General features: G+C 36.8%; 3 protein-coding genes across 3 annotated transcripts; 2 read left to right on the top strand and 1 right to left on the bottom strand.

The window, feature by feature from the left end:
- The first annotated feature begins 1024 nt into the window (after positions 1 to 1024).
- On the top strand, positions 1025 to 5720 carry LOC137944678 (uncharacterized). Its single transcript, XM_068790392.1, has 5 exons — positions 1025 to 1290; positions 3453 to 3625; positions 4360 to 4423; positions 5224 to 5281; positions 5377 to 5720. The coding sequence occupies exons 1-5, from the start codon at positions 1137 to 1139 to the stop codon at positions 5495 to 5497; spliced, it is 570 nt and encodes a 189-aa protein (XP_068646493.1). The 5' UTR covers positions 1025 to 1136; the 3' UTR covers positions 5498 to 5720.
- A 2717-nt stretch (positions 5721 to 8437) lies between these two features.
- LOC137944190 (protein FMP32, mitochondrial-like) lies at positions 8438 to 19061 on the top strand. The gene is made up of 8 exons (XM_068789765.1): positions 8438 to 9011; positions 9582 to 9818; positions 9907 to 10038; positions 10270 to 10329; positions 18246 to 18322; positions 18415 to 18471; positions 18617 to 18683; positions 18790 to 19061. The coding sequence occupies exons 2-8, from the start codon at positions 9612 to 9614 to the stop codon at positions 18907 to 18909; spliced, it is 720 nt and encodes a 239-aa protein (XP_068645866.1). The 5' UTR covers positions 8438 to 9011; positions 9582 to 9611; the 3' UTR covers positions 18910 to 19061.
- A 1243-nt stretch (positions 19062 to 20304) lies between these two features.
- On the bottom strand, positions 20305 to 22211 carry LOC137943991 (cytochrome P450 84A1-like). Its single transcript, XM_068789475.1, has 2 exons — positions 21160 to 22211; positions 20305 to 21064 (listed from the first exon to the last, which is right to left on the bottom strand). The coding sequence occupies exons 1-2, from the start codon at positions 22099 to 22101 to the stop codon at positions 20441 to 20443; spliced, it is 1566 nt and encodes a 521-aa protein (XP_068645576.1). The 5' UTR covers positions 22102 to 22211; the 3' UTR covers positions 20305 to 20440.
- Positions 22212 to 23827: the final 1616 nt, after the last annotated feature.

Below are 23827 nucleotides of genomic sequence, written 5' to 3'. Positions count from 1 at the left end.
GTAAATAAAAAATAAATATGATTAATGAATAAAAATATATTATATTAATAACATAAGATAGATTTTCTACATGGTATTAATTAATAATATATTTTTACAAAATTAAAAGTAATTAATTAATCAAATGCATACTTTAATTATATTTTATTTACCAGAGACTTAAATATGAAATTTAATATGAAGTTTATTGGCCTGGGTTGACTCGGTTCGGTCCGCCCGGTCCGGCGCGAGACTCAGCTTACTGCGTTGATGCTGATTAAATTTTCCTAACTTAGGAAAATTTAATCGGAACCCGTTTTCTTCCTTTTGCAGCTCCTGAACATTGCGGTCGTTGGTTGTGAAAGCGGATCCTTTCCTCGCGGCAAGACGGTCATCTCCTGCCTCTCTCACGGCACTGACGGAGTCACCTGCTTTTTCGGTGGTGAATCGCAGCCCGTTGGGGCTTCGCCGCCTGGAGAGTTTTCGAGACAGAGGGCTCTCGGAAACGTGTGAATCACTGCTTCTCAGCCCCTCGGAACAGAGACCCCTTGCAAAAATTTCGCCTACGACGCCGACAAAATCTCCTCCTCCAGTGGCGAAGAGAGGGAGCAGCGACGAAGTGCAGGGAGATGAGAGAGGGGGTGCAGGAGAGAGAGAGAGGAAAAAAGGGAAATGAGGACACGCGAGAGAGGGGAAAAAAAAATGAAGCCGCGCGTGTCCTTCGTCTCGAAGAAGATAAAAAATGGTCTTCAACAAGATGAAGGATTTTAAAACGTGGAGATGAAGGACCGTTTCATCCCCAGTATCCAGATGAAATATCATCTACACTCCACTGACGACTTCAACTAATGAAAGGCGTAATGCGGTTGATCTTCATCTCGGACTTTAAGTTGACTAACCCCCATAAGTAATTCTTTTACTCGTTAAACGTGCACTAACATAGGATTTTGGGTAAATGAAAGAGAATTTGCTTTCCCTTTACGTGCACTTTTTAGTTTTGGCAATAAAAATAAAATTGCCTCAAGAGCTCCCACACTGAGCTGACGGTGAACCGTGTCTCTTCTGTTCAGGCCTCGGCGTCCGTCTTCACCTGCGAAAACTCCCAAGGCAAACAAATACAACACCATACCAGAACGCCAGACTGCGAGAGAGAAGCCATGGAGAAAGAAGAAGATATAGATGAACGCCCAACTGCAGAATTCGAATCGCCAAAGGCCAAATCCTGCAAAGGATGCCTCTATTACTCCTCTATTTTAAGATCCGATGGCCGGAACCCCCGTTGTGTCGGCCTCCCCAAAACCCTCAATACAGGTTTTCCCTTCTCACAGTTTGCTCTTTTCGGTGAATTCGGTTGCACTCGGTGTGGGCATTTCCGATGGTTAGCTCGACTTTGTTAATCGGTTCTTGATCAATATTCGGCTCTCTTTTTTTTTTTTTGAGAATGAACAAAAAAGGGATCGGTATACCTAAAACTCAAGCTATTATCATGTAAAAAGTGATTGGCTATGGAACCATTGTTTTGTACATGAAATGTAACTTTATATCGTCGGTATTTGTTTCTGATTTCTGTAGGATGATGATAAGTACCATGATTTTGGTGTCGCAAATGAAATTAATGTACATAGGAGTTGCATGTGGGAGAAAATGACGCCTTCTATTGGAGTTGCTACTTTGAAGAGAATAGCGGAGGCAAATATCAATTTTATATATCAATGGAATGGTGAGGGCATATTGTTTGTATATGCGGCGAAGAGCTGGTTGAAGAATGTGCAGGAAAATTTAATTGAGAAAATGGAATGTTTGATCTACTATATGGGATAATTGTCTCGTGGGAAGTCTAGACTGAAGGCATCAAAAGAGCCTGGAATGCAAAAATTTGGAAGTGTTAAGAAACTTCTGCTGTAAAGAAAATGACTGCATATGAATGGATATGTAGGGAGTCAATGCTCCAATCTTTTGCAACTTTATGGTTGAGGTGGTTAATTACCCGTGGACCCACTACTGTCATCATGCAGACTATATGTGTTGGTGTAGGCCGAAATTGACGAGTACTACGGTGCTCTGGCCTCAGATGGTCATTTGGAACCATCACATGTAGACTCTACTGGTTAAGACAATTCCCTGAATCGCTTAGATTAAATGAAATATTTTGCTTCTTTCTTTTCCTTCATTTTTGTTTTAACTGAATTACAAACTACTAATGTAGTTATAGAGTCAGTTTTATGTGACCAGTAGATTCTTATCTTCTTATTGTGTGTCTTACATGGTCTGGTGCTGTGTATTCTACAATCTAATTGTCGTGTGCATGAGAGTTTTAGAGATATGGTCAATTCATTGCCTGCATATGCATTTCTAAATGCGTTACTTGCAATCTCTTCTTGAAGAATTCATGAGAAGAGTCAGTTGTTTGATTCTTTTGTCTTGGATAAGTGTGGTGAACTTTGTCTTTATTCTAACTACAGCTGGTTGAGCTCCTTTCCTTTCATTCTATGAATAAGTAAAATATGGTACTTCCATAGGAAATTGAATTTGTATAATTTTTGCATAACCTTTATATTTTCTGTAATTGTGAGAGCATAAAAACTGAGCAATGTAAAATTATCTTTGTTGTGTGGGTTTTGCTTATAACTTTTGTATTTTCTGTAATAGTGAGAGCATAAAAACTTAGATAATTAAAAATATATATATATATATATATATATATATATATATATTTCTAGCTACCTTTGTAGCAGAACAATTTCTTTAATTGCAAGTGCATACAAACTGAGAGAATATCAATTTTAATTTGATTAGAAGCAGAACAACAACATTTTTTTATGATATTTTAAACCAAATATGCATACCTAAAAATTTTAAAATAGATGCTAACTGTTTTAATATCAAAATACATTAAGTTTTTTCAAATAGATACTAACTGTTCTAATATCAAATATGCATGCCTAAAATTTTTTAATTAGATGCTAATGGTTCACAGTATGATTTCAAATTTATCTATTTTGCCAAAAACAAAGAAGAAAAGGTAGAAACAGAATTGGTGCCCTACTTAAAAGAAGTCTCTGTCCCAACATACGCTAGAAAATGTTGTGTACTTAGTGGCACATAATCTTGAAATTTCTTTGAACTGGGAGCCTGGTTTTTTCTTTGTTTTTAAGGTTCTACTTCTTGCTGTGAGTAAATTGTGAGTTCTTTACAGCCATTTTGTTCTTTTATTCTTTCTTTTTTCTTTTAACTTTGTGATCTGTACCTAGACCTAGCCTAGTCAAACTAGAGATGGAGTGAACAGGAAGTTCGATATTTTCTGTTCTTCATTATTCTAATTGTAGCTGATTGAGTATATTTAGTTACTAATGACTCCATTTGTTGGTCTATGGAAAATTGCTGCTCATTTTTCTTTTTTTCTGCCCTAAGTCAATGTGAATCCATTAAGTGACCTCATGAAGCACTATTTTTCTTTTGTGCTATGTCAACAGTACCTGGACCTAACCTAGTGGGAGAATCTGAGATGGAGGCTTCTAAAGAAGGCCGTAACTTGTCTGATTTCAAGTATGTGTGTGTTGGTTATTCAGTATTCCTTGAAAACAATGGGAGCCCAACAGAGCTGCAAACAACAAAAGCAGAACTGCCCTTCTGTGTAGGCCTTGAGGTTATTTCTTTCTCATTCCTGTCCTAATTTTTGTCCTATGCGGTAGATAGTATCAATTTGATGTGTCATCAATAAGATGTTTTGCTTGAATTTTTCATTCTTCTGGACCATACCATCTTTCCAGTGTCTTTATTTCTTTCCAAAAAAAAACACTCTTTCCATTTGTTTTGAGAAATTTGAAGCAGAAATTTTTTATAAAACAATTCCAAAAGAGTAGAAGCAAGTTTTCTTGTTTGTGGAGTTGTAAAGAGAGTCTTATTTGTGAAATTTTTAAAAAAGAACTAAAATGTCAAGAATTTGTAATTTTTAACAATGGTTCATTTTCATGGAGTGTCCAACCATGTATATGGGACACATCCACTGTCTGAGCACTTATTGGTTTTGAATCCCTGGTTGTGAGAGATCGAATTCATTACTTTTTTTTCTTGTGATTGAGGAACAGACAAGCTAGAACAAAAATGTATATTTAGTTAAAGCTTCACATGTACAGTCATTCAGTGATAGTTATCTGAGTTCTAAACCTGATAAGCTCTCTCATTACTGGTATCAAGAAACTAGAGTTCCAATCTGAGGCTTACTAAGGTGTGATCCAGTGCAAGTATGCTACTCTGGTGTTTTCTCCAAATAGTTTCTTCTAAAAAATAAGCATATTTCATTGACTTCATATTTTCTTGGCAATTCCATGTCTTTAGTTTAAGGAAATTGCAATCTTATGTACTATTCGATTGTCACAGGTTTTGATAGATAGGAGAGTCTCAAGTTCTGATGGTGTTCATACTCATGCTAACAACAGAGAAGGTAATCTGAGACTTGGACAAGCCTTTCAAATTTGGTGAGATGAAGTTATTTAAGAATGTTGCTTGTCCCAGACTGTAAATGCTTTTGAACGGCCTACCCTAGTCTAATTGCATTTTTTCTCACTTACCCCCTAGCCATGGGGAAAGTCTTCAAATATTTTAATTTCAAACAAAAAAAAGAGGCCTTTTTTGGAAGAGCCATTAGAAACCATCTTCTATGCATAGAAGCAAATTGTGGATCACCTCTTTATTAGATAGAAAGTGTGGCAGATCTAGAGGATGTTGATGGTGAACAATCAGATGGCAACACCGTGTGCCTTTTTGTTTGTTTGTTTGAACTATACCTTATGCCATTCTTCAATTTGAAATTGATGACTACAATCCTGTCTACAAATCCTAGATGCAGCCCTTGCCTTTGACTCAATGTCCGCTATCGGGGATTTCTGTAATGAGGTACTAGTTTCCAGCTTCACAGGTGTATGCAGCATGGGGGGTTGTCAACATTCAAAAAAATGTAAAATAAAATAATGTCAGTGAATCCTGCTTGAAGGAGCTGAACATATTGGCCTTTTAATTGTGTGCATTTGTTTGTTTTATTGTTGATATTTTGAACCTTCATGTTATATATTTGGTGATTTTGGTCTGATTCATGGTAAAAGATTATTGCAAATGAATGGGAGAACATAACAGAGTACCTCAGCAAGTATAAATTTTATATAGTATATCAGTTTTCTACAACATATTTTTTCAGATAATCACTTCGTCAATTCGTGTAGCTCATCGACGTTGGTTGTTTTGCAGATGGACATACTTTCTCTAAACCGAAGGCTCATCCAATGGGAGAAGAATTCCTGACCAGGTAACGCAGCAATTCTGGTTCTTCATTGCTCTCAACAGATTTAGGTTTCTATTGTCCATGCCAAAGGAGAGATATTGAAGGTTTAGAATTTTCAGGTTTAAGAGAAATGCTAGTCTTATTGCATGGGGTGTAGCAAGGAATGTACAGCGAGTGGGCAACCATGTCAAGGACTATGTGGATGATATGCTGTACCCATACCGTCGTCGACCCAAGTAGTTAAAAAAGTGGAGAAATCCAGGATTCTCAGTTACTGTATAATCATGTGACAATATTGAATTATATGTAAGGCCAACGGAAGCTTCTTATATTCCTCAATTGATTTATTTTGACAAGCTTTGGTGAAGAATTTGTAACTTTGAGCTGATCGTACGTGATTCAGGTGTTGTCATTTGTTGTAAGAGAGATGGTTCAAACTAGCAGGAAAAGCATTATTTGTCTATTTTCTTTGTTAGTTTGTGTTATAACATTTTAGATAAAATGATCGTATACTTCAATGTATTTGGTTCTCTCGTGAAAAATTGGATTACTTGCTATAAAAATTGTTGCTTGATTGTCAGACTCCATAACTATAAGTTCAATGATGTCAAAATCTAACTCCACCAAAATAGATATAACCCACATGAGTTTACTCACGGTATGAGTCATTGTTTTATATTTGGTTTCAACGTTGGAATTGACCACTATATTTTGTATCTTACTCTTCTAACTAACTAGATTGTCTCCAACAAAGCTATAGAACCTATTCCGGATCTCCATCCATCTTACACTTGCATTATTTACATCGGAATAGCATAACACATCAATTTTCTTATGAGAGGTACATAACAAACCTTTTCCTAAAACATTTTAAAGATATCTTAGGATTCTATGTATAACCTCAAGTGTACTTTGTGAGGTTGCTACATAAATTGGTTTATTACAACCATTGCAAAGGGTATATATGATCTTCTAATAGAAGCATAAATTAATTTACCCACTAAGGTTTATACTGAGTTTTATCCTCAAGCTCAGGGCTCAGATCATTGTGAAGATTAACATTGACTTCTATAGAGTATCTATTGGATGTGCACCTAGAAGACCATATTCCTATAACATGTCTAGAACATACTTCTTCTTAAATAAAACAATTATTTTCTTGTTTCTTGCCACCTCAATACAAGAAATTACAACTATCCTAAATACTTTATTAAAATTATCGTGTCAGATAATCTATGACCCCAATAATTCCTTTCAAATCACTTCCTTTCAACACAATATTGTTCGCACAACTCCCAACTGTCTTTTCAATATGAATATGAAATGGTCATAATGGCTTCGTATAAACCAAACTTCAAAACAACAGTACTTAACTTTTCAAACCAAGTTCTAGGGCTATGCTTTAGACTATAATTATTTCCTCTTGAGCAACATACTCAGGAAGTTGTTTCATATACCTCTTTTTGTAAGTCACCATATAGAAAACCATTCTTGATGTCTTAATGTGGGGACTAGTCCTAGTCTTCCATAGACACTAGAATGCAAACCAAAGTAAAACAAATGACACGAGAAAATGTTTGGAAGACATCAATGCATAGGTTTGGGTGTATCACTTGGCTAATAACTAGGCTTTGTACCTCTCAATACAGTCATTAACTTGATAGTTAATGGTATATACCCATCAACCTCCGACAATGGTTGCCTCTTTAGGTGGGTGAAAAAGTGTTTATGTACACCAAAAAATCAAAGCCTCCATTGCTTGAGAAGAATCTGCATATGAAGAATCTAATGGTTGAACTTGAGAAGGAGGTTTGTGTTGCTATAAGCAACAACATTGATACACCTAGAGTGGCTTTGGAGGTTGACGCATACCTGTTATGGAGTCATCCGTAACAACTATAGGAACTGGATTATCCGTACCAAGATCCAAAGGAAGTGAGGAGTCATCTGACAATTAGAAACATGGTATATTCTCGATGAATGTAACATCAATAGATATATAAATTTTCCTTGTAAGAGGATTATAACATTTATATCCTTTTATACCAAGAATAACTAGAAAAAGTACATTTAATGGACCTTGCGAATAATTTAAGACTCTTGGTATCAAGAGAATGAACAAAACAAGTGGATTCAAAAACCTATGGACAAACAGCAAATACCTTGCGCTGATGTTTTAGAACCATAATAGAAAGACATCAAGAATGGGAGAACAGATGATGGCATACAATTAAGTAAATAACATAATGTGAGAACCACATCACCCCATAACGACAAAGGGACATTCATATGAAACAACAAAGTACGTGTGACCTTAAATACATGTTTATTTTTGTGTTTAGCCACCCCATTCGACAAAGACTTGTCATCACATATGTTTGATGTAGAATACCATACAAGATACAAAATGATTTGAACTTTTGATTAAGAAATTCCAAACCATTATGAAATTATGAATAGATGCCCCAAATTGGGGTTTTATTTCATTGAAAAACTTAGTAAATAACACTTTTATTCTAAAGGAGAAACAACTAAGTTACTCTACTAAATTCATCTATAAATGACGCAAAATATTTAAAACCAAAGGCACTTGTGCACTTTACATGGTTCCTTTACATCTGAATGAACCAATTAAAAAAGACTAGTATTTTGAGTCAAACTAATTGAGAAATATGATCTATGATATTTCCAAGTTGACAGGATTCACACTCAAAAGACAAATTAGATAGCATAAAAGGCATGAAGTGACGAAACTTAGCTACAATGGATGCCCCAACCAAAAGAATCACACTCTGTTAATAATTTTAAAAAAATATAATTAATCAATATTTGTGGCACTTTTGCTTGGGAATTCGTATGTGTTAACAAAATGTGTTAATAATATATATTTGAAATTTTCATCCATATCATTTTTCGTGTAAATAAAAATTTCCTACAAAAACTTGGAAAATTAGAATTATTAGAAAATCAGAATAGAAATTAGAAAATAGAAAAAATTAGTTTAAACGTAAAAATTAGAAAATAGAAAATAGAAAACTCTTTGTATGCCGCCAATAGGAATTTTAGCATGCCAATGAAAGAGGAATTAGATATTGTAGATTAGAATTTGATGACTTGAGAAACACGACTACCCGAGAGTTCGCCGCACCTGCGTACGCGAAAAGAAGGGGGACGCCTCAGCCCGTCAAAAGGGGCGGATTTCTTGTTTTCAAGAAATAACGAGTCTACGCCACCACGCGGTTAGGTTAAAGTCCGCGAAGGAGCCTCCTGCTCTGTGATTTCCTCCTGTTCCTGATCTTCGTTGGAGCGGGAGGATTTGGCAATAAAGTGGACGGGAGACGATTTCATTTCCAGCGCCTGCATTTACACAGCGTTTTTCAAGAAATAACGAGTCTACGCCACCACGCGGTTAGGTTAAAGTCCGCGAAGGAGCCTCCTGCTCTGTGATTTCCTCCTGTTCCTGATCTTCGTTGGAGCGGGAGGATTTGGCAATAAAGTGGACGGGAGACGATTTCATTTCCAGCGCCTGCATTTACACAGCGTTTTTCAAGAAATAACGAGTCTACGCCACCACGCGGTTAGGTTAAAGTCCGCGAAGGAGCCTCCTGCTCTGTGATTTCCTCCTGTTCCTGATCTTCGTTGGAGCGGGAGGATTTGACAATAAAGTGGACGGGAAACGATTTCATTTCCAGCGCCTGCATTTACACAGCGTAGTTTCGAGTTTGGGCTGAAGTATTCAATCGCGAACCAGGAGGTTTGCCTTTTCTTTCTGTTGTTGTCGTTACCATTGTTATTGCAGGAAGTAAGTGATTGCAGAGTATTCTTATCTTTTCCTACGCTGTTCGTTGTATGAAGACGGACATCTTAATGGTGAATGGAGTCTTCCCGGAGAAGGCTCTCTTCGTCATTTTTTTCGTAGTAGATTGTTATATCGTTTTTTTTTTTAAATCGACTTGCATTATTTATTCTTTTTCTTCATTTCAGGAACTTTAAGAACGATACAATTTTTTTTTTTTTTGGCCTTTATATTCCTCTTTATTGTTTACTTGTGAGTCATTCATTAGAAAGTGGTATGAATTAATCCTAAACGGAAACATGTCTTGTATTATTCGAAATTTTGCACCTCACATCTGTCACATTCCTGAATATATACATTTTTTTGTGTGCTGATGAGAAAGAAGATTAGTTTGTGAAACTTGTTTATTTGTTTCCTGTCTTCCATAAAAGGATTATAAAAGAAGAGCATAGAAGGATATTAGACCCAGGCGATTAATTGACTTGGCAGAAAATTCTTAGTCATTGATTCATTTACCCTGGGTTGCAGGTTGCTTGCAAGAGCTTTGATTTCTGGTGAATGGCAGCTGCTGTTTATAGACGGTTGGCGCTCACACAACTTGGGGGTGCTTTGAGAGTGAACAAGTTGACCGACAACAACTTCTTCCGGTCTTCAATTTGTTTGTCACATTTGAATCCCCCGTATAATAGATCTGAGTTCAGAACCATAGCAGATCTTGTTAAAACCAATGGAAAACGAGCCTTTCTTGTTGATACTTTAGCTCTGGTAATTTAACTAGTAGAATGTTCATAGTTATCGTTTTATTTTACTAATGAAGTTCAGGCCTCGTTTCTGAATTACTACTGAACTTTAGGTTAGGAGATTGGAAGCTCAGGGTGTACCATCAAAACAAGCTGAGGCAATTACTGGAGCTATAACTGAGGTCTTGAATGATAGCTTGGAAAATGTGGCCCAATCATTTGTTTCTAAGGGGCAAATGCAGAAGGTATACCTATGTTAGTAATTGGGTCTTTTATTTTTTATTTTCTTGTTATATACTTAAATGTGCAAGTCACTTTTGAATTTTTTTATTTAAACATGGTAACAATAAAAACCTTATTTAATTTATTAAGTTATGTAGTTATCTATGAATGTTGTTGTCTAAATCTTGCCATATTAGATATGAAGTTTTTTTATTTTTATTTTTTTAAAAAATTGAAATTATCTGCTGGTGCAGAGCGAAATGATTCAAGATGCCAACCTTTCCAAGTTTAAATCTGAAGTAAAAAGTTCTCAGGTATATTACTCCTAATGCCAGTTCCATACTTTGCAATTTTGGCTGTTTGCAAGAATTGTATTGATATGTATCTAAGCAATTTAGGATGAAAGACTACAGGTTAAGTGGGATGTGTGTGATTTCTATTACTTCTATAATGCTGTACAGCCAACTATAGTGGATTAAGAATTCACAACTAGTAATCCTCTAAATACTTGCTGAAATCTATAATAAAGTCTCATCCATACTAGGAAACATAGAAATAACTTAAATAGCAACTTTCTTTTGCTAGTGGGATCTCTTATAGGTGCTTTCTTTTGCTAAGTGTTATTGCAATTTCTTTGGAATTCTTTCAAGTGGTTTAATTACTTTGAAGTCTAGTATTACATTTTCTTTTACTTTTTCAAGTTTTTGTTTGCCTGAAAGATAAATACCCCTACGTTTAACATTATAGTTGTTATATCGTTTAGAATGGAAGGAAGAAGCTTATCCTTCCACACCTCACAACTAAGACTTCTTGTGAGGCTTTTGTTTGTTAGGAGGTTTATATTAGACTTCTCATATATGTTGAGTTTTAAAGGTACTTGTATGAACTGAGTTATTACCTTTTGTCTGACAACTTGCAAATTTGTTTCCAAAGATGTAGTGTTTGGCCATCCAAATTAAGGTATCATACTTCTTTATTTTTGAACTAGGTAATGTTACGAAAAAGAATATGCAGTAGCTGCTCTTTTGGTTGATACCAACATGTTATTGGCACTCTGCCAGATTAATATTTCCATAACTGTCATTTTGGCTGCCTTCTTTACAACTTTCCAGTTTCTCAATCTAGACTAACAAGCTGTTGGCAACAGTTCATTTTTGCACCTTGTTTCCCACATGTTCGTTTCAATATGCTCATATCTACTTTGCTTGTCTTTCCTGGATGTTGCCTTTTTCTCTCGAGTCCATGCCAGAATACATGGATGGTCTGATGTTGTTTTTGTGTGTTTTGCCCTCACTACAATTGGCTTCATTTTAACCATCCAATAATGGACCATGAGTAACATGTTCCATCCTTGATTGTGTAAAACAACAGAAGAGACTCTTTTAAGGAGAATAATTTAGCTTTGAATCGAATGACATTCTGCTAAATTTTATGTAAAAAACTTATGCAATTTTTCTAGCTTCTCTTCATATTATTGTTAGATCTGTTATTATTATTATTATTTTTTAATTGTCGTTATGAAGATGCACACACACCTACTTCCCCCTTGGGGAGACTTGAATCCACTACCTCATTTTAGAAACCCCTAATATGTCTCTATTGATCCCAAGGCCCAAGCCACCCTTAGATCTGTTACTTAAAATTACAAAAATGTACGGTGTGTCGGAAAAATCTCTCTTTCTCTAATCATAATGAAGGAGTTTATATTAAGAAGCTATTTGAGGACGAGAGGGACAACATCGCAATATTACAAAAAGGACTAGCAAGAACATATAAGAATACAAAGGTCATCGGTCCATCTGGCAAGAATTGCTTTTAAGTAGATGTTGGTGGGCCACACTTCTTCCAGCTTATGAGTTGGCTGTGCTATTAGTGTGACCGAAGCGTCTTCTAGTTGATCCAATAAGTGCAAGAAGCTTGTTGGGAGCTTTTTCTCCTTGATGCCAAGCTTTTACCTTCCACCAAAAGAGGGTGAGCAAATCGATGCCGCTTGTGCCTCAACAAACTTGGATAAGGGCCCTTAACGGAGTTGCAATGCCAAAGGGCAAAAAGAACATCAAATGAATGCTTTGCATTGTGTCCCTAATAACATCACCACCACTAGCAAGAACAAAATTATCCTTATCGCTATCATCAAATTTTAGCTTCAACCATTCTTCCAACCGAAGACCAAGGACTGAGGGATGGTTGAGGTCATGAGGAGAGCAAAAGGCTGACCACCAATTTTTTGATAGAGAGGCTCATACCTTCAAATTCTCTTTGTGCTTTTTTTTTTCAGGAACAGTCCAAATAATTAAAAGGTTTTATTTTCAATTTTTCACAAAAACTAAACTAGTAGGCAAATTGGTGACCGAGTGCTTAAAGTAGTAGCTGTGTTCTTATTAGTAGGTATTGAAAATTAAGAAATTTGGGAAAGAAATTGAGAGAAATAGAGAGGAGAAGAAGGAAGCAAGCAACCTTGTCTGCGTTGAAGTTTGTGCCAGAAAGGCATGAGCTTCCTCTTTTTATTTCAAGGCTTAGGTGATAATTGCTGAAAATGACAGAAATACCCCTCCTTACATAAAATCACATATATCCCAAAAATACAGCTCTAAATTGAATGAAACTTGAACCACAGGCATATGAAAACATTGTCTATTCAATGGATATAAGCGCGGATAAAACACAATATAATAAATTACCAAAATAACCCTGAATTGATATTTTAACATATATGAAAATGAACAGAAGTACTTATGGAAAGAGAGTTAGTTGCCTTGCAAAATCTAAGGTATACAATTTGGGGGAATGCAACTTTTGTATGTCCTCAATTTTTAGTTGCAGTTTACACCGGTTTCCTTCCCCTCATTGAGAAGCTAAATGGGCAATGGAGGAGTTTACTTTGGCCTTTTCTTCTACTTCACAACATAGGTTGCGTACACTGTTAATTACTTAAACACCTTTCCTCAACTTTTTTCAGGTAAGTATTATCTTGTGAACTACTGGTCAAAATGAACTTTAGGACTATGACAAAGCTTCCAAATAAGGCTGATGTATGATGCAAATCATAGGGAAAGCTAGGTGCTAGAAGGTCATAGAACGATGGAATTGAGAACTTCCCAGAAGTAGATGCGCTCCAGATCGCTCAGTTTGAACCTCTTTCACTTATGTAGATCTTATCAAGATAATCTATGAGCCTAGCCATCTGTTGGTTCACCTTCACCGAGTGTTTTTTTGAGATTTGGCATCATGTGAATGAGTCTTAGGCTGCCTTTGAGTACGTGTTGAACTTGGGAAAATCTTTATAGCCTTAGGAAGAATTTGCATAGTGGATTGGATCTAATCCAGAATTTACTGTCATACTTTGACTTGATATCTCAGCGTGCTACTGAAATGGGCTGTTTTCTACAGATTGCTTGCCAAAGTCTTGGCGTACTATATAGAGGAACATTGATATGGATCCAGTTTCTTGGTATAGGCTGTTCTTAGGTTACTACAAACAACCTCCATAAGGCAGTTAGATGTAAACATGTTTAGCCATTAGGCTAAGACATGTGGAGCTCACTAGTTTAAGACTTCTGACTCCCCATCTACAATCTTCTTCCTCTTACATATGTATTCACATGTCAGAAGCAGGTACCAAAATTATTTGGTCTTTTCTGCATGTCTTCAAGTCTAAGGTGAAACCTGCCAACTAGGGATGAAAATACAATGAGTGATTGGGCAACTAGTTTGAGTTGATTTGAAAAGGTTGGCCATATTAGGTATGCAGTGGTGCTTACCCTTCCATCTAGCCAACAACTTTTCAAACCTTTTGTTGGAACATATGGGGGGTTGTCTTTTTATATGGGAAGATCCTATACACCATTTGCAGCAAGTTGGGTGTTTATGATGTTCTCTCACCTCCCAACTTGAGGGGAAATGTTGGAAGATGGGCCCAAACCCACACGATCAAGGAAGGCCCACACATCCAAGTGTGTTAGATGATGGGTTCAAGCTCATAAGACCGAGGACGGCTCACACATCCAAGAGATGTGGAAGATGGGCTCAAGGAGAAGGCCAACAACCCCACAGTGTGATGGCAAGATGGTAAATAAAGAGTCATTTCATAAATATGACATTGATGTAATTAGTTTAAGTTCTAGGGTCATAATTGTTATATTGTAGTTTTATCAATCTATAAATTGAGGTTTAGGGGGAGGGTTAGGACATAACTCCATAACCTCTTATTCTTCTTGTTTCTCCCAATAGGTGTCTCTCTCTTTTTCTCCATGAGCTAAATCCATGAAGTCCTGAAAATCAACACTTTTATATGATGAGAGTCCACAATTGCTTAAGAAGAATGACCTATGAATAGCAACCATAAGCAGGTGTGAAAACTAATAACTTGATGTTCTAGAATCCCCACCAAGCTTTGAACCTTTTCCAGTCGACCCATCATGAACATAGTACAAAGGGTTTCTTAGAGAGGCTATCATGAACATGGTACAAGGGGCTTTCCCGGTGATATTAGAATAAACAGAGGAGAGATCTCCTTGCCTGAGAACCTTCATATCTCTCTTCTTTCATGACACTGATAATAAGAAAAGAAAAAAAGTAGATAAAGAGTCACAATTGTATATCCACTGTCATCATTTGCCCTTGAAGATCATTTTATTTAGCTAAAGTTAATGGGCTCCAGTTCCTTTAGTTGAGTATTTTTTTCGTGTTTTCCTTATTTGGGGGGTGGGGTTCACGCATGTGAAAGTCACACATGCGAGATCATAAACAAGGGAAAAAAAAACTCTGTCCCTTCCTCATGGCTCTTGAAGAAATTGAAAAGATATTTTAGTAGAAATACGTTTCTAAAGACTATTAGTGGTTTTTTCAATAAATGTTGAAAAGTCATTTTTAGTAGAAATATAGGGACTATTAGTGCCTCATGTTTATTGAAAATATTTTTTTAATTATAAATTCTTCTTAAAAAATCATATAATTTTTTAAGTAAGATTTTCTTACCAAGATGGGTTAGAAAACCGTATAGAAAAATTTTGAATAAGTATTTGACAGTTGATGATATAAAACTTTTAGCATGAGGTAATTTTCATAGCAATTTTGTGTTAGATATTTTGTTTGATTAGAAATTCATCGATAAGTATGGTAATATATTAGATTAATTATTAATTTTTTATTTATTTCCTAAGAAAAATTTAAAATATTTTTTGTAATTTTCTAGTAAGTCTCTAATAGTAATAGAATTTTATTTAAAGGATTTATAGTTTTTATTTGGGTGATTGTAAATTAATAGTGATATTTCATTTAATTTTATTGTGTTTGATTATTGTATAGAGTTTATTTAACGTTATGTAGTGTATGGAGTGTTTAGACTATTTTATGGAGTGTATAAACAATTTCATGGAGTGTTTATGAAGTGTTTATGCAAGTATTATAAATATAGATTATGCCTAATTTTAGTAGAGGTTATGCCGAATTTTATATAGGTATTATATACATAGATTATGCTCAATTTTAAGTAGAGGTTATGCCCAATCTTATTCATGTATTATACATATAGGTTATGCCTAATTTTATGTAGAGGTCATGCTCAATTTTATGTAAAATGTATGCATAATTTTATATACAATTTATTTAATATATATATATATATATATTTTGAAAAATTTTAAATGTATTTTGAAGCTCGAGCTCGGCTCGAACTCAGTTAAAATTTTTGGGCTCGAGCTCGATAACAATTTTAGGCTCGTGATGAGGTTCTACTCGAAGCTCGACTCGAAATATTTAAATCAAGTTCGATTTGAACATAGGCAGGTTCGAGCTCGGCTCGGCTCGGCTCAGTTCGATGCCACCCCTAGATCCAACCCTTCCATGCCTTGCTTAACATGGTGATGGATTAGATATCCCCTATCCTCAATTCATTCTGTTTTCTCTTATGGTTGTTTATTCTTTAATTATCCTTGCCCCAAATAATTGCAATTAATGGTTGCCAGAGTTGAAGACAAGGTTATTTTTATATGAATTCACATAGATTCAGGACTCCTTTCTAAAGTTATGTACATTAGAGGACTCTTTTGTATCATTACCATGTAAGGCTTGTTTCCTAAGTATGACTATATTAGGGAATATTTTCTTTTTCTGTTTTCTCAACATTGTCTCTTCTTGATTTTTCCTAGAATTTGTTTTCCATGAAATCCTGTTTATAGAATACCATTTTCTAGACAGTGTTTTCTAGAAATTTACTTTTTTCCAAAAGTTCATCTTAAATTTCAATAATTTTTTCTTATACAATTATTTGGAAAATTTAGAAGAATGGTTGAAAACTTCAGACAATTCCAGAAACACATCTAGAAATCCTAGAAAAGTCTCAAATGTCTTAACAAAGCCAAATTTATTCCACCTAATTCTCTTGATAGCCCAAAAAAATGTCAGAAGTTCTCCAGAAGTTTCAAAATTTTAGGAATTCTTAAGTTTATGAAAGATCCAGAAGATTCCTTGGATACTTTAGAAAGTTATTTTGAGCTTCTTTCTTATCTCCTCCATCAGTTCATTCCCTTGTTTCACTATGTGGTATTTCCTTCCGTGGAGTGAACTTGTGAAGTTCCACACTTTAAAAGAAAATGTATGATAGAAAGTGGGCACTTTGCGTTGCTTGGTATGACACAAACTCTTGTATTTTGTTTTGGAATTCATTGATAGTTCTGTATTCAAAACCATTTCTATGTTCTTATAAAACATTTTATTACATTGTTTGGTTTGGTCTTATGTAGTTGCAATATAAATTTCTTTTTCGTTCTGAGATTTTAATAAATTCCTTTTAGCTTGGTCTCCTCCTTGTGAGGTATATGGGTATTCTTTTTGTCCTTGATAAGCTATGAGCGGGATAAAACTGTTCCCATATTGATTCCCACAATAGTTTTTGAAGTTGATATACTAGTTGAGGCAAATCAGTGTCATTGAGAGAACATAGATCATTTCATTCAATAATACTAATAGACCAGCAAATTTGTAACTTTTTTGCACTTGGATCCTTTTGATAGTGGGATAGTGCAATTGGTTGGCTACAAAGACTTTTGGATTATATCTGTTTGTCTTCTGATCCATAAGATAACTATGTTTTGAAATATTTTTATACAAAAGTTAGCGAATAAATTTGAGGATTATGCTAATGTGAGGTTCCGATGTAAGTCTCACAGTAGGTGTGTGTATACTAAATATTCAAACAAAAAGGAAAAACTCTTGACACATAAGTTTTAATCACTAATAAACCTTGATAGATAGTCTTTCTTTCCTCTTTTTTAGGCTATCTTTCTTTTCTTTTTGTTGAGTATCATCAGTTGTTTGGACGTTCTTTGACATTCAACAACAACACACACTTCCACTCATACTTAAGGGTTTATTTTGTTGTTATTGACCAGACCTTGAATCTTTTATATGAGAAGTTTATCATTGTAGGAGTTTTGATTCGAGTTTGATTAGGGGATTTTGGTTTAGTTTGTGTGTAATTTATGTTTTGGAGGAAAAAAAAAAGATGAGGAGTTTACCTAATTTTGTAGGTACATTATTCCCTTATCTTTTTGAAGATTTCTATTTATCTTTTATAAGCAGTCGTCAGCTTGCTAGATCAACATTTTATGAACAACCGTCAAAAGATTTACCCATCGTGTTCTATACATGAGATGTTTATATGGTGGGAAAGAAAATAAAAAAATACTATACCTTCCTCATCCCTATGATTGCCAAATGATGCATACGGTTTTATCTCTTGTGAATATAAAAGAGGAAAAAAAAAATGTTTGTTGTTCAGCTTCCTTCCAGGCTTCAATTTAATGTGGGCGATGCACAAATTTCTTCATGGGGGCTTCACTACCTTCACTAACAAGTGCATATTACTATATTGCTAAGTTTGGATCATTAAATCTTCAGTAACTACCTTGTTGAGTTAGTGGCCGGAATTACTTAATTGAATAATGTTGTTAACATTTAACATAACCGTAAACAAGTTCTCTACTTTTCTCTTTAATTTTTTTTTTTGGCCTTTTTGTCTCTGTATGATGATTGATCCCATCTTAGTTATATTCAAGAATAATTACTTTTGGTTGGTGTTTATTTATTTGTTCTTTTGTTATTTTCTAAAAAATCCCTCTGTTTGTTTTCATTATACAATTATTTGAAATAATAACATTTTTTAACTTGTATGTAATGTTTGCAACACTAACATTTTTCAAGGGTTTGTCTGTTTTGTTTTTTTTTGTAGGAACACCATTTTTCATTACTGCAACGTGAGACAGAGAAATTACGTGGCGATATTGACAAGATGCGTAGTGAATTGAGGTATGATTTCAAAACTATATCTTAAAAAATGAAACTATTTGGGATTTTTCCAATAGCTTTAATTGAACATTTTCTTTTAATTTTTTACAAAGGTATGAGATTGACAAAGTTACTGCGGGTCAACGGTTGGATCTAAACCTCGAGAGGGGGTAAGTGAAAGACATTATGAATTTGATGGATAATACTGAGGATCAAACATGTTAGCATGTGCTAAAAGTGTAGGCTGGGGCTTTAATTATGATTTTGAGAGAGATTTTTCATTTTTGTGTTGCTCTATGTCATTATGATTTGCAGGCGTTTGCGTGACGAGCTTGCGAATCAAAGTGCAGAAACGTCTAATCTTACTAACAAATTAGACAGGGTGAGATTTATAATATTGTAGAAAATGTTTTAGGTATGATAAAAACTGTCCACTGCTAAATAAATGGTATTTAACTCAAGTTTTGAATTTCTGAATTTTCTCACAGGAAATCCATTCATTAAGAGCTCAACTTGAAGCTGCGAAATATGATGTCATAAAATACTGTATTGGTACACTTGTCTCAATATCTGCTGTTGGGCTTGCCATAATTCGTATTTTAATGTAACAAGTTCTTTTACAAATCCATATTGAAAAATTGGAAACATTGTAGTAAAATGTATCCATTTTTTGTTGAGGATATCTGATGTCATAAATGTTTTCTTTTTAATTCCATACTGTAACTAATTGTTTATTAATAATTTCATTTAATTTTTTTTATTGCATTTTGTTTCCCATTTATAAATTTATAAATTTATTAGTGAATTTATAAGTTGCATTATATAATCCAGTGTTCAACAAATCCACTCGAGCATAAAAGTACAGAGATAGGCTACAAGAATCTGGTTAAGGGTAGGATTCGAATTAAAAAAAGAAGCAATTTCTGTCCTGAAGGGAAAAGAGATGGCTCCCTAGAGATAGCTCCCTTTATCTCTCTGTTTTTCTATTTTGATGCAGAATCAAATGATTCATGAAAAGTAGTCAAAGTCTCATACTCATAAGTGGTGTAAACCGTGTCCACCCCAATAAGAGTTTCTGTTTCTATAAAGAAAAAGAAGAAAAGGAACAAAAACAGAAAGTTCAATGGAGGTGTGGTCCATTTTGGACCAGTTGCAGCTGGTCCAGGTGAGCACTCTATGAATTGCATGCCCTTTGCAGGGTTCTGCAATCTGTTTGTTTGGGAAAATTTTCATTGTTTCATTGAGATATTTTACGAAATAAAATCTCACAGCATTTATGAGATAACTCTTCTTCATATTCTACGGTCATCAATTTTTCTGTTTTTTCATCTTCTGCCATAAACCATGCAAAAGAGAATTCTGATTCGAAGGAAAAACCAAAAGGCTCCACTATTAACTCCACAGGGTGTTAATCGCTGAGGCAAGTTTGTTCCTTGAGGTTTTTATAGATGTTGAGACAAAACAATTTTTTTCTTAAATGTTGTTAGCCAAGTTAGGGAGGACCTTAGTGCATGTGGGAGATAACTATTCTCACCTCTTTCGCAACCAACTCTAAGTCAAGGGTAGGCATGCTACTCAATTCTTGGGTCTCTAGGTACGCCGTTTACACAAGTCTATAAATCTCAACTCAATTCGAAGAGTAACTATAGTCTTTATTATCATTATTTTTTAAATGCATCGACTTTACCTTAACAAAAGATCGATTTTCTTAATCCCCAACCCAGATTTCATGGACACCGAGTCAAATCCTGAATCCGAGTCGGTTCAATATTTTGGGTGGTTGTAAATGTGGATCTCAGTGTGGCCATGTAATGAAAATGGCTGTCATAATCAAAGCATTAGGGTTTTAGAAGGTTCGGTGGAGGGCCCACCAATGGAGCAAGCTCTATCTAAAGGTCGATAAGCAACAGAATCCAAGCTACCTCCAACTAACTCAAGTAGGTATAATCTTGGTAAATAAATTTATTTTTATTTATTCATAATCTGAGTCTTCTGACACATGATTTTGCAGTAAATCTAGTTTAATATACACTTTCCATTAAAAAACCCAAATTCAATAAAAAAAAACATTTTTCACTTATCAAATCAAGTGGGGCCCACACTCTCCCCATGCCACTCGTGCGGGTGACTTCAGCCGATTCAGGAGACGGTACAGTGGAGCCGCGGGGTGGGGACGGCGATTAGGCGGTGGGCTCGTGGCGCGGTCAGGCCGAATACGTCGCTCATGTCGAGATCGACGGCCTTCATCCCGTCGGGTAGGTCCCACTTGAAGCAGTGGCAGAGTTGGGCCACGGCTAGCTCCAGGCCGTAGAGGCCGAGCTGCATGCCAGGGCAGGAACGCCGGCCGGAGCCGAAGGGAATGAGCTCGAAGTAGTTGCCTTTGAAGTCGACGGCGCCCTCTTTGACGAACCGTGAGGGCTTGAACGTATCGGGTTCTTCCCAGGCGGAGGGTTCGCGACCGATGGCCCATGCGTTGACGGAGACGCGACTGCAGGCGGGGATGAAGTAGCCGTTGATCTCGGAGTCCTCAGCGGTCTCATGGAGGAGGAGAGGGATGGGCGGGTGAAGGCGAAGGGTCTCCTTCACTGCGCATTTCAGGTAGGGAAGCTTCTCGAGGTCGCTCTCGTCCATCTTCCGCTCCAATCCGACCACATCTGCCAGTTCCGCTTGCACCTTCCGGAGTTCCTCCGGGGTCTTCATCAGCTCAGCCATCGCCCACTCGATCGCCGACGCGACCGTCTCTGTTCCCCCGAACATCACGTCCTGTCGAAAACCCACTTATCGATCATCACTCTGTCGAGCATTTTCATGTTTTAAGAGGAAAAGAGATAATAATCGAAAGAATATGAGAATAGTACCATTATCATGGCCTTGATGTTATCCCTGGTGAGCTTCAGGGAGACCTGAAGGTCATCTGAGTAGCCTCCGGCGGCCTGTCCATCGTCCAGGAAAGCTAGTAAATCGTCCACCATATCTGAATCCTCTTCAATGCGGCCTTCCTTACGTTTAGCTATGTGTTCGTCAATGATTTTATCGATGAATCGATCGAGAGAGCCACGAGCAGTGGCGAGACGCTTCTTGAAACCCTGGGGGTCGATCCATCTCAGCCATGCCGGGATGAAGTCTGCGACATTGAAGGCGCCCATGAGCTTCGAGAATTCTTGCAAGATGGTGACAAACTCCTCCTGCCCATCGTGTGTGCTCGACCCGAAGGCCGCCCTGTATATGATGTTACGAGTTAAGCCAAAGACCAGCTCCCCGACGTTAACCGGCTTGCCAGAGCTCTCGTTAACAACCGCGATCATGGCGTCCACTTCGTCCCGAACGGAGGCCCACGATTCGGCACGCTTGCGGCTGAAAAGCTTCATGACGCAGAGCTTGCGCATCTGGCGCCAGAAGGGTCCGTAGTGGGAGAACGCCATGTCTGCCCGGTCGTAGGTTAGATACTGAACGGCGACAGTAGCCGGCCGATTAGAGAAGGCATTGTCGTGGACCTGAAGCACCTGGCGAGCCATGTCCGGCGTCGAAACTGCCACGTTGTGGAGCACTCCCAACCGAAGATGAACCAACCCTCCGTACTGCTTCCCAAGCTCCGCCAGCCCTCTATGAGTCAGCTTATCCATCAGCAACATGTTGCCGATGATGGGTAGCGGCCTCGGGCCGGGTGGCAGCGGAAGCTTCCTGCGCCGGAGAAGAAACCCATACAGGAAAAAGAATGACAAGGAAAAGACGATGAAATACGAAAGAGGCAGCGACAATGAATCCTTGAGGAGCGAGTTCATGAGCACCGACGAGCACATCCTTTTTCTCTGAAACCAGACTCGAATGAAGCAGAGGACTGTCCTGAGAAGATAAGGCTCTGCCCGTGGTGGATTTATACTGGTGCACGATCACCACTACATCAGTCACTCTTAAGGTAGGAAATCAAATCAAACGCGAAAATAAAGGAACGCTTATGGTAAATATCTTCTCATACTTAATTGGGTTTCTACTGAAACTTTGAATTCGAATTCTCTCGGCCCAGAAACAGTGGACAGTATTTCTCTGGTTTTATTGTACGCATGCAGCTTCCAATTAGACGACGTCCCATTAAATTTTAATTAACAGTGTTACCTTTAAAAAAATAAAATAGAGAACTCCAACTTTGCTGGAGATTAACTGTAAATATACGGTATAAATCCTCTCACTTCCTTTCCTCGACAGAAAATTATCGAACTATTTCCCATAATTAATGACGTTTGTTTAAACCTTCCACTGGCGAGCAACCACCTCGTCTTCGATGGCGAAGAATCGCCACGCAGGAGCCGCACTGTTCTGTCCCTGAGCGAATTTGCCATCCATAAGGGAAAGAATCAAGGCGAGCGGCTTCTCTCTGCAGATGGTTTGGTGGGCGGTGCGGGTCTCGGAAGAGCAAGATTGATTACTACGAAAGCTGAAAGCTGTCCCTGATGCTGCCGTTTCCAGTTGTCGTTTTCTACTTCTGGGTGAGAATTTAGGTGGAGTTTGGTTTTCTTAAATCCGGAGGCATTTTCCGTTTAATTATTGTGATTCATGTCGCCGCCCCCCTGCGGTTATTTCCTTTCGAAATCGGTTCATAAATCTGCTTCAAACCTTAAAACAACCAAACGTTCAGATCGGTTTGTCGTCCGTAGTTGGATCATTGTACCTGTACTTGAAAGATTTTGATGCCAATACAGGAAACGAGAGCTCAGGTAATCATATAATTCAACAGTTGTTCGCCAACTTTCAGGGGGATTGAGATCGTTGTCTTCGGATTTTGCATTTCGAACGAGGAATCGCAAATATTATAGCTTTTCATCTCTTAAATAAACAGTATCCAAATCGACTAAGTTGGCTGGGTTTTGACCTTCCTCTTGGCCACCTTTCAAGAACTGGAAAAGGGATTGCATCTAGATGAACTATATCTATCTGATCCATGTTTTTTTTATAAAGATTGGTTTTAGGGTTTAGAAACGTTTTCCTTGAAGAAATTGCCTCCGCCCTTCCCATCACCAGCATCCACAAGAAAGTCCCACTTAATCTAATTTATGCATTACTATAAGGAGAGCAAGGGTCCCTCCTTCTGTGTTTTTCACTATGAAAAAATTAAATGGACCTGTAAGTACTTTTTTTCCAACGAAATAAATAAAAATTAATAATTAATCTAAAAAATTATCATACTTATCCAATAAATTTTTAGTAAAATAAAATGTCAAATATAAACTTGTCATGAAAAGTTGCGAAAGTTTATAACATCAATTGTCAAATACTTTTTCGAAATTTTTCCATATGGTTTTCTGACCCATCTTGGCTGAAAAATCTTACCTGGAAAATTATATGATTTTTCTGGTAAAAATCTCCAACTAAAAAAATATTTCCAGGAAACATGAGGCACTAATGGTCATTTTACTAGAAATGTATTTCCAACGTTTTGTGAAAAAGGCACTAACAATGCATTAAAATTTTAAAACTGATAGAACATGACCTTCCAATTAGCTTTCTTCCAACCAACTTTTTGATTGACAA

The sequence above is a fragment of the Aristolochia californica genome, unplaced genomic scaffold (assembly GCF_029961685.1).
Source record: "Aristolochia californica isolate CCGP_79_NKW_82.1479 unplaced genomic scaffold, dmAriCali1.0.hap1 SCAF_11, whole genome shotgun sequence".
NCBI classification, from domain to species: domain Eukaryota; kingdom Viridiplantae; phylum Streptophyta; class Magnoliopsida; order Piperales; family Aristolochiaceae; genus Aristolochia; species Aristolochia californica.
The sequence above is the reverse complement of the archived record's forward strand: the minus strand, read 5'-3'. Positions and strand labels throughout refer to the sequence as shown.

Coding starts and splice junctions, on each gene's coding strand:
- LOC137944678 (XM_068790392.1), top strand. CDS start 1,137: ATGGAGAAAGAAGAAGATATAGATGAACGCCCAACTGCAGAATTCGAA. Junction 1,291..3,452: donor CCCCAAAACCCTCAATACAG/GTTTTCCCTTCT, acceptor CTATGTCAACAG/TACCTGGACCTAACCTAGTG. Junction 3,626..4,359: donor CCTTCTGTGTAGGCCTTGAG/GTTATTTCTTTC, acceptor CGATTGTCACAG/GTTTTGATAGATAGGAGAGT.
- LOC137944190 (XM_068789765.1), top strand. CDS start 9,612: ATGGCAGCTGCTGTTTATAGACGGTTGGCGCTCACACAACTTGGGGGT. Junction 9,819..9,906: donor TTGTTGATACTTTAGCTCTG/GTAATTTAACTA, acceptor ACTGAACTTTAG/GTTAGGAGATTGGAAGCTCA. Junction 10,039..10,269: donor CTAAGGGGCAAATGCAGAAG/GTATACCTATGT, acceptor CTGCTGGTGCAG/AGCGAAATGATTCAAGATGC.
- LOC137943991 (XM_068789475.1), bottom strand. CDS start 22,101: ATGTGCTCGTCGGTGCTCATGAACTCGCTCCTCAAGGATTCATTGTCG. Junction 21,065..21,159: donor ACATCAAGGCCATGATAATG/GTACTATTCTCA, acceptor GGTTTTCGACAG/GACGTGATGTTCGGGGGAAC.